We start from the raw sequence: 9611 nt of genomic DNA, 5'->3' as shown, positions 1-9611 counted from the left end.
GCTGGACAGCTCATTTATGAGCTGGACTTTAGTTCATTTATTGAACTAAGGGTTAGCTCATTATTAGCTAATATTTTAGTTCATTTATTATCTTACTTTTTATGCTTTTTTATGTTTGTATTCATGTTTGTCTCTTGGAATTCCAAACCGGCCTTTAGAATTCCAAGAATTTGCTTTTCCCATGAGGTGACTCCTTGGCTTCCTCCATGGCTTATTGTTTTTTGTGCTTTGCCTCTTGGAATTCCGGCTGGTCGCTGGTTTTCCCGTGCCTGGGCTCTTTCCCGAGGCCGTGGCCCCTTGGTTCCCGCTCGGCCTCCTTGGCTCCCGCGGCTACCTCTTCGGTTTCTTGGCTTGGGCTGTTTTTGCGTGAAAAGCATTTGGGTTTAATGCTTTTGATGCTTAGTTTCTTGTGTTAAATTTAATGTTAGTGTCTCTTTGTATTCCCTTTCATACCTATATATATGGGGGATTTGTAATGTTTGAAGTTAGTGGAATTAAATGTTATTTTTGGAAAAGCTTTAACCTGCAGGTTTGCTTTGAAAATCCTGCGGGCTCTTTCCACCCTTCTTTCACATCCCCTCCGGAAATCCTGCGGGCTCTTTCCACCCTTTCTTCTCGGGCTTCTAACCTCTTTCGTCTCTCCGCAAGTGCCACTCCACCTGTATCCCTCTTCTCTAAGTGAAGCAACTTTAGGGTGTCTTTTTATTTTATTTGGAGTTTGTTGAAATCATTATTTGTAGTTTTAATTTTCGCTGCTTAGTCTTATTTAAGTTACCTCTTCTTTTTGAGGTATTTTGTGTCTTCTTTTATTTAGGAAGTCTAGTTCTTTTTTGTGATAAAAAAATATAGGCTCCCTATATTTTTTGATTACATCATCATTCCATCAATCACAAACCCTAATTCACTCTCTAAAGAAAAAAATCGATCACGAAAGGCATATTATAAAGCTATGCATTTAAATATGGGTGTGTATTTTAAAAATAAGAAGATTATAACACGCATATATATGTAAATATTTTCCCACATTAATCTAGGCTAGTTTCATTCCTTCAGGGATTAGTAATTTGTATCAAATGCTTTGGAACAAAAAAAAACTATCAGATTCTCCACATGGCATCAAAACCCGATGTATTTTTTTATTGTTTATTAAATATTGGTCTACACTGCTCAGAGCATTTTTGACCTTCACCCCTATCGTCCTTTAAGTGTCTCTGCCTTCATCGCCCGAAACATATCACTAGCAGTCTCGTCGCTTATCGTTAGAGCCCAGCTGACCATCCTATGCAACAACAATTATTGATCAGCAGTCATAGTGTGCATCGAAGTCTTCTCCACAATTTCTTCTCTACAAAGATAATGCAGCTTTCAAGAAGTATTGATGACTTCATAAAGGATTTTAAAAACATAAAATCTTTTTTTTTTTAAACATGACACCTCAAGGACAGCTACCAAATCCTACAAGATCAAAGAAAGGATAGAAAGGAGGATAAATTACCACAATTTTCATTTTAGAAAATACCAAAAGGCAATAAAAGGTTGCAAGAAGAAGAATCTGAAGCAAGATGGGAGCAAGGACATGACAATGAATTGTACTCATTAACTAATTGAGGAACACAAAAAAGTTATATTCTGGAAGTTGAATAAAAAATTGAAGCTAATTAAGAGAAGAAGAGCGTTAAAGTCAGGGTAAACAAGTGTTAATCTAATTCACCCAATGCCATCTAATAGCCAAAGTTGATCCTCATATTCCATAAATGGCTTAGGAATAGGTAAGGATAGTAAGGGCAAGAGCATAAGGATTTGATTCAATTCAACGATCACATGATGATGTCTGCGATTGTTCTTATAGTCAATTTAAGAAACTAAAAGAATATAATCTCAAAGAGAACAACCTCAACGCATCCAAGTCCTAACCTTATAGTTAGATTAAGGAGGTAGAGATCAAGTTAACTTAAGTAATGAAGCCTCTAGGTATTGACGGCTTCATAAGGAATTTTAAAAACATAAAATTATTTTTTTTAAAACATGAGACCTCAAGGAAAACTAATTCACAAAAAAGTTATATTCTGGAACTTGCATCAGAAATTGAAGCCAATTAAGAGAAAAGGAGCATTAAAGCCAGGGTAAACAAGTGTTAAGCTAATTCACCCAATGCCATCCAATAGCCAAACTTGAGCAAGTTGATCATCATATTTCATAAATGGCTTAGGAACAGGATAGGACAGTAAGGGCAAGAGCATAGGGACTTGATTCAGTTCAACGGTCACATGACAATGTCTATGATTGTTCATATAATCAATTTAGGAATCTAGAATCTAATCTCAAAGAGAACAACCTGAATGCATCAAAGTCCCATCCTCATGGTTAGATTAAGGAGGTGAGATCCTGTTAACTTAGTAATGAAGCCTTAAGGTTATAATTAGCCAATTACCGAGCAATGTATAAAAAAGTTACCTGTTAAGTTCTTCCTTTTAATGTATATCATGTCATATCAGCAATCCACACTTATGATGGAAATGCAATCTAGAATGAATAGTCTTCTTGGGGTAGCTTTTTCACTATGCTTTTCAGATCACTGCCACACTTTCATTTGGCTATGATTTATTGCTTCATTTCTAAAATTTATATGGAGGGAAGTTATTTTTTTACAACCAGATATGCTAGAGTATGATAATTATAAGAGAGCTACTATCCAACTTTAAAGTAAAATTATAATGCTCACAGCAGCTTTCCCAGCTTTGCAAACACCTTTATAAAATACCATAATCGCCCAAACGAATTGAAGTTTGTAATCACTAAGGCTACCACTGATGAGGACATCGGAAGATCAACGGGTACGATCTGAAATTTATTTTATTTTTTATGTTTCTTATGTACTAGTTTATTTTATATTTTGTTTTTCCCATTTTACCCCTAAGGGGTGGTCATTTGGTGTTGTAGCCCGAAGGGCGTTTTAGTCTTTGCTATTTTTGTTTTCATGAGGCTTATTTATAGGCTAGCTCTCTTGTATTATGGGAAGATGATTGATTAATAAAATTCTGAGTTTTCTTTGTCACCCTCCATGTTGAGTGTTTGAGAGAAGAAGGAAAATCCAAGGTGTGGGCAATCACAATACTCGTCAACATTTGGAAGGGTCCGAGGTTTGCGGCTTTAATTTTTGTTTTGTTCCTCTCATCTCCTCCGACCCTCCCCCTCTCTTCCCCACCACCGGCTCAACCTCAACCTCCCTACCTCTGGCCACCCATCCCTAGTTCCCCACACCAACACCTCCCAAATGCCGTTTTACCCCATCCCGCTCCAGCCTAGCCCCAACCACCCCTTCCCGCCGCCCAGCTCCATCGCCCAGACCGCCTCCCCCCTAGCCCACTTCCACCGAAATCCTCCACCCTCCACTCCACCGCCGGTTTTCAACCACCCACCATCACCCCCATAAACACATCCTAGCCGCCGGCCCCTTGATCTTCAATTTGAATTTCAAATTCAAATTATCCAATTAATAGCCTTCCTAAAATAGCCCGATGACATTTAGGAAAGAGCCTTTATTTGGATTCATTTAGCTATTGAGATTCAAATAATTTCCTATTCTTCAAATCCTATTAGGAAACCTTTCTAATCTCAATTAAAATTCAGATTTAATTAGGATCATTAATTTTGACATCAGGACCCACTACTTACTCAAGCAAATCCCTCCTTTTTGTCCTTAGGCCGGCCCACCCCCTCTTCTTTTCCTTTATTTCTTTCCAATAATGATTCCCAATCACTCCTTAATTTGGAATCCAATTAATTCATAACGGATGGATCTTTTCCTGCTATTGATTGTGATTACCGGAAAGAAAATTCCCTACTCTCCCTGTAGCCTGAGCCGCCCCTTCTCCACCCCCTTCCCTCACATTTTCTTCCCGGGAAGGGATTCTTAATAGCTGTCCAAAACTTACAGCAGAACCATCCTGCTGTCAAACTTCTCTTGAAGGTCCGCCTTGCTGCCCAAGATCCTCCCGACGTGGCAAACAGCTGTCCCGCCCCACTGGTTGTTGTTTGGTATGTTGTTTGAAGAGTATCAGGTGCCAAAAGGTCTTCTCAACCATCACTTGTTGCTGTCTACACATCCCAGCTGCTGTCCATCAATTTTTGCACGTCTTCCAACATCGTGCCTTCATCCGGAAGGCTCCTATTGCTGTCCATACTCCTCCACCTGCGGAAATTAGTTGCCCAACAGTTTTGGTGAATTTCCAGCACTGTTGCTACTGTCCACAAATTTCTAGACTGTTGTCCCAACCTTGGGAACAATTATTACGTCCGGTGACCGGACGTAGCTCTACGTGCGGTCACCACTGAGTTACTAGGTATTTGCTCGGTATTGCTAGGTATTGCTTGGCAATAACGAGAAATACCACTCTGTGAAGACCAATACCGAGTAATACCGAGCAATACCGAGTTTTTCTAGAAAAAACTCGGTATTGCTCGGTATTGTTCGGTATTGCTCGGTACTTATCTTCACATAATGGTATTTCTCGTTATTGCTGAGAAAAATCGACAAATACGTGATTTTGTGCCTGCTACGTGGCGCGATCTCAGTACCGGCCGAACGTAACTCTACGTTCGTTCACCGGACCAAATTAAAGTTCCAACCTTGGAGAGTAAGGAGGATGCTGATTGGAAGCTTCCAACAACTGATTATTGCTTGATAATGGTAAACTCTTTTCCTAATCTCTTATTTCCTTCGTTACCTTACTTTGTGGCTTAATGGGTTCATATGGAGCTTGTTAATTAATCTCCGCTAAAACCTAGTAATCTTAGAGAGTTGAATGAGTGGAATTTCTCAAGGTGACTTGTCTCAGTGTTAATCTAGGGATATCTTGTTGAAAATCATTCATGCATGCCACGTTAGATTAAAATGATTGTTCTACGTTCTTAACTCCCATGCATGTGATTTAGCCTAAACTCGTGTCACCGTTCTTTGTGTTTTATTTTGTCGTTCAAAATCACTCTAAGGATATAATTATTGGGCTCTAAAAATTAAGCGTGCAAATTCATTAAGTAACTCATCTTCGCATGTACGTTTTACATCAACAACTCTGCCACTGATAGATCTACATCTACTAGATGAGACAAAAGAATGGTGAATGTATGTTGAGGGTCCCTACAGCTCATATTATTTTTATATTTGGTAAAAGTAAAACTACTGTTACAGCTCCCTCTCACCTTTCTAATGCACGCCATGCATAAGAATTCCCATGCACAAGTTTAAACAATTCTTGCCGCTCATGGGTGGGGTGAAAGGCTTACATCAAAGAGGGTTCAAGGACATAAGCTCACTGGGTAGAACACATCCCTGCCTGCCATGGCTTTATCACTGTTATAGTAAGTGATGAGACTAGAAGAAATTCCAAAAGTTGCTCAAAAATCTGTTCAACCAAGCTGCTCAATATGTGGTTCTTGGATGGTGTTGTACCAAAAACGGTGGGGTGGAGCATGTATAATTGAGATACAAATCATGACTGATTAGGCTAAATGGTTCACTCTGCAACTAAGAAAAGGAAGTTTCCACAAATCCTTTTTTAATTTGCAAGTACAAATTAACTTCATGGATTTTTATAATTGAAAGGAGGAGGGGGGTAAGGGGCACAAATTATAAAATTATATCAAAATGACCTTAGATTCGCTACTTATGCTTGGATCAATGTGCCATGACTCTTTTCTTTTTATGCAATCATTCACAACTAAGGTATACATTAACTTTTAGAAAAATATACTTGACAAAGGAGTAAATTGCCTCAAAGACTAGCACTACATGATAAGATCTGAGAAACTAGCTTCCAAAAAGCTCTCCATGTAACAAGTTGAAATTATAAAACTATATTTGTATCCAAATTATCCAAAAGTGTAAACAATAAATATTTTCCAAAGTCTATATTGCATATTATAAGAAAATTTTTTGATTTTATATAACACATTTGTAGTAAATATTTTGAGATTACAGTTGCCACAAATTAACTATATCCCATTGTCATTGTTAAGATGCCTCATAGCAATTAAATAAATCAAGATCACCAAAATGAAAATGGGAAAAACATAATTTTTAAGTGAACTGAACTTGGATGCCATGATTTGCATTGCATTAAAATAAAAGGTTGGCATTCTTATGAAATGAAGAAAAAGGATAAAATTGGAAAGATGTGATAAGAAATAGTTCAACTTACAATACAAGGCTTGGTTTCCATTATCTCTTGAAGTCTCCTCATAGCAGCAAGAGCAAGTTGAATGTTGGCATCAATAAACTCATCTGAAGATCCCTTCAGAGAGAGAAGTTCATAAAATCATTGGCATCAATAAATTGCAGGATCCATTCAGAGAAAGAAGTCTAGAAATCATAAATCAGTCATTTTCATCATACATCACATACCTTTCTCTAATTCCTATAAACGTAGCTATGTCAATTTTAAGAATTCTTTTCAACAAACTATGCCAGGAACACACGTTTATAATCCATCAAATAGATACTATTAAGTATACTGCTAATAAAAGTGGCAAAACTCTGTCATTCACATCCCAGCCTTCAAAATCTCAATTTTCATCCTACAGATCTTAGTATATCATATTAATCTGAAACTGACTAATATGTATTATTAAATTATTAGTTTCATTCTAAATTTGATTCCTGGCCAGTCTGTGTGTTGTCATAGTACCCCTCTTCTCTTTTTAATGCAAAAACTTACTGGTTGCCACCAATCCTCACCACACTAAGGATCCACACAACCTGTTACACCTACCAATCTGCCACCCCAACAGGCCTGTAGAGTAGAAAAGAAGATCTATTCCCTTCATGTTCCTAAACCTAAAAATTTGAATCAACCATTTTCACCAATGTCAAACTGCATGACATGGCTGCCACCTACCAGGCCATAGCATCCTGCATCAGCTTCCACATAGCTCGATCTCATAGAGTTGAACAATGGCATCTGCAGTAACCAATGCTTTAAAATTTATTTGCATCATGTCCATCTCTACAATCACGGGGCTGTCTCTAATGGCAAAAAAATATCATGTCCAAACCATCTCATGATTGTGAAATGATTTCAACCACTTCACATATCAAGGCACACACAAGTACATCGCTCCTTTTCAAAGTCACCTTAGTTTTATAAATATGTTAAATTAAAGGGTGTTGCAAAGTTTATCTTTTAAGATTTTCTAGATTTGATTCCTTAAAGAGAATAAAAAATGATATGCATTTAAGCTTCCTATAATACTTGAAAATCACTAACATTTTCAACCACTTCACATATCAAGGAAATCACAAGTACATCGCTACTTTTCAAAGTCATCTTAGTTTTATAAATTTATTAAATTAAAGAGTGTTGCAAAGTTTATCTTTTAAAATTTTCTAGGTTTAATTCTTTACAGAGAATAAAAAATGATATGCATTTAAGCTTCCTACAATACTTGAAAATCACTAACAATTAATCTCATAAAGTGTTACAGCTCAACTTGATTGAGAAGAAGCTCCGGACTCCATAAAAAATGCATCATTATTCCATTACATCCAACTGGCCCAAACTATTGGGTAACATGAACCAAAGCATAAATCTATAGGTGCAAGTCAATCACCTGCTATTTTTACACTAACATATTTTTCATTTGATGCAAGGTTAAACTCAAAACCTCATGCGCCATAAGAACCTCCCCTCATGTGAGCTCTCCACATAGACCATACTTCCTCTCAAAAGAGCTTTAAAAAGCATCATGCACCAAAAGTCAACTCAACCACATGGCGGCACATGGGAGTTAACCGCTCTTAAACTTTACTCAATCATAATTGAAAACGGCTAAGACCCATGAAATCCTCAAACCATAGGAACCACATAATCTCAATAGAGCATGCAACTTTGATATCACTAGTTGAAGAGAATGAATTAAAGGGAAACTAAATTTGAAGTAAATACTTCAATAATTAAATATTTTCAACCCAAAAGCTTAACCCTTTAAGTGAAGGCTGGCCATATTTGAAAAGAGAGAAATTATTTGGATTTTGTGTATGTTGCATCGAGAATCTCACATCCCTACCCATATAGTAATGTTCTATGGTACTCTAGGTATTTTCTACAAATGAAAACTACTAATTACATAGTGCTTACATGACAAAATTCCTAGGATAAAATTTAGAAATCTTTAACCACATTTCAATATATGCATCCATGAAAATAAAGGAAGAAATTCTACAAATAATAAATATTTAATTCAATTGAATACTAAGAGAGATTTCACCCTTCAAAAGCCAATGGATTGTCATCCTATCCACAAGGATGGGTTGCCAACTTGCAATCTCATGGATTAATAATTTGGCCCAAGGAATGCTAACACTGCTCTAGCTACAAAGTTGATATTTTTCGTGTCTGAGTTGAAGATTATATGTCGAGAGGTAGAGCTTAGTATTACTTTATTTAGGATGTCGACTAATTGATCAATTGACTTTCTAATTCCTCTTATTAAGTATTGATTGATTTCATTGTATTTAGTTCCTTCATACGAGATAGTGTGAGATGTTAATGACTAATATGTTGTATAAGTATAAATTCATAATATCCTCCCATTTTATTCAAAGTATTTAAGGATGATTTTGATCCATAACAATTCATTGATTCCCTAGGCGATTACTCTAAATTCAACTTTAACATTAGATTTAGTGACTACTAACTAATTCTTACTTCTTCAAGTGATTAGATTTTCACCCATAAAGGTGTAGTAATCGGTAGAAAATTTTCTATCTATGAGGGATCTTTCTCAATCAACATTTATGCATGATTCTAAATTGAGTCTTCCATTTCTCCTAAATAAGATTCTTTTCCTCAAAGTTGTTTTGAGGCATTGAAGAATTTTATATGACACATGTAGATGTGGTTCTTTAGAATTATGCATATGAACTGACTTAGAAAACTAATGGCACGTGTCATATTTAGTATTTTGCGGCCAAAATAGATAAGTTTCTTGATCAATATTTGATACCTCCCATTGTCAACTTATAGGCCTCTCCAAATTTATTGTTCTAATCCTCTGTTTTGTTAGAGAATTTTTGTATCCTCAAACGGATTGCATATTTTATAATCGAGTACGGCATAAGAACATGATATATCACCCCGAAGGGTAAAAATATCATTTCCTTGTGGACTCAATCATAAAATTTACAATTATTAACAGAGATTCCCCCACTCGATGTTTGGTCGACTGGGGTTTATTTATTTCTGGGGTACAGACATCCCATAGGGGCAAGCCCCTATGGTTAATTACATCCCAAGTTTGATTTGGGAAAACTTTTGATTAAACTAGTGATTTTTGCTTTATTTGAAAGTCATTTAGATGTTGGCTAAAGTTGATTTTTTTGTTGTTTTAAAATCCATGAAAGTCTTGCTTAAAGGGTTTTGGCCTTTAGGAATTTCAAGGAGTGGATCAACTTAGATTTAGATTTTTGGGAAAGAAAGCCAAAGGAGTTGAAGTAGGGGCACTTGATTCTGAGATGAAACTCAGAGGTGCCCAAACTATCCTATGTTGGGCTTTACATTTTAGCAACCTAATTTTGGTTTAAGTTGATATTTTTATTAGAAGATTGGGGCTTA

The 9611-nt window shown here is 36.4% G+C and overlaps 1 protein-coding gene across 4 annotated transcripts in view; it reads right to left on the bottom strand.

Moving 5' to 3' along the window:
- LOC110112854 (protein LOW PSII ACCUMULATION 3, chloroplastic) overlaps window positions 1-9611 on the bottom strand; it is a 47225-nt gene that overhangs the window by 19550 nt on the left and 18064 nt on the right. For all 4 annotated transcript variants that reach the window (XM_020845221.2, XM_020845220.2, XM_028691617.1 and 1 more), the window contains exon 3: window positions 6201-6293. In XM_020845221.2, coding sequence (XP_020700880.1) covers window positions 6201-6293 — 93 coding nt within the window. The remainder of the gene's footprint in view (window positions 1-6200; window positions 6294-9611) is intronic.

Source organism: Dendrobium catenatum, unplaced genomic scaffold, assembly GCF_001605985.2.
Source record: "Dendrobium catenatum unplaced genomic scaffold, ASM160598v2 original_scaffold_27042, whole genome shotgun sequence".
Classification (NCBI taxonomy): domain Eukaryota; kingdom Viridiplantae; phylum Streptophyta; class Magnoliopsida; order Asparagales; family Orchidaceae; genus Dendrobium; species Dendrobium catenatum.
Note: the sequence above shows the minus strand (reverse complement) of the source record. Positions and strands in the feature narration are given on the sequence as shown.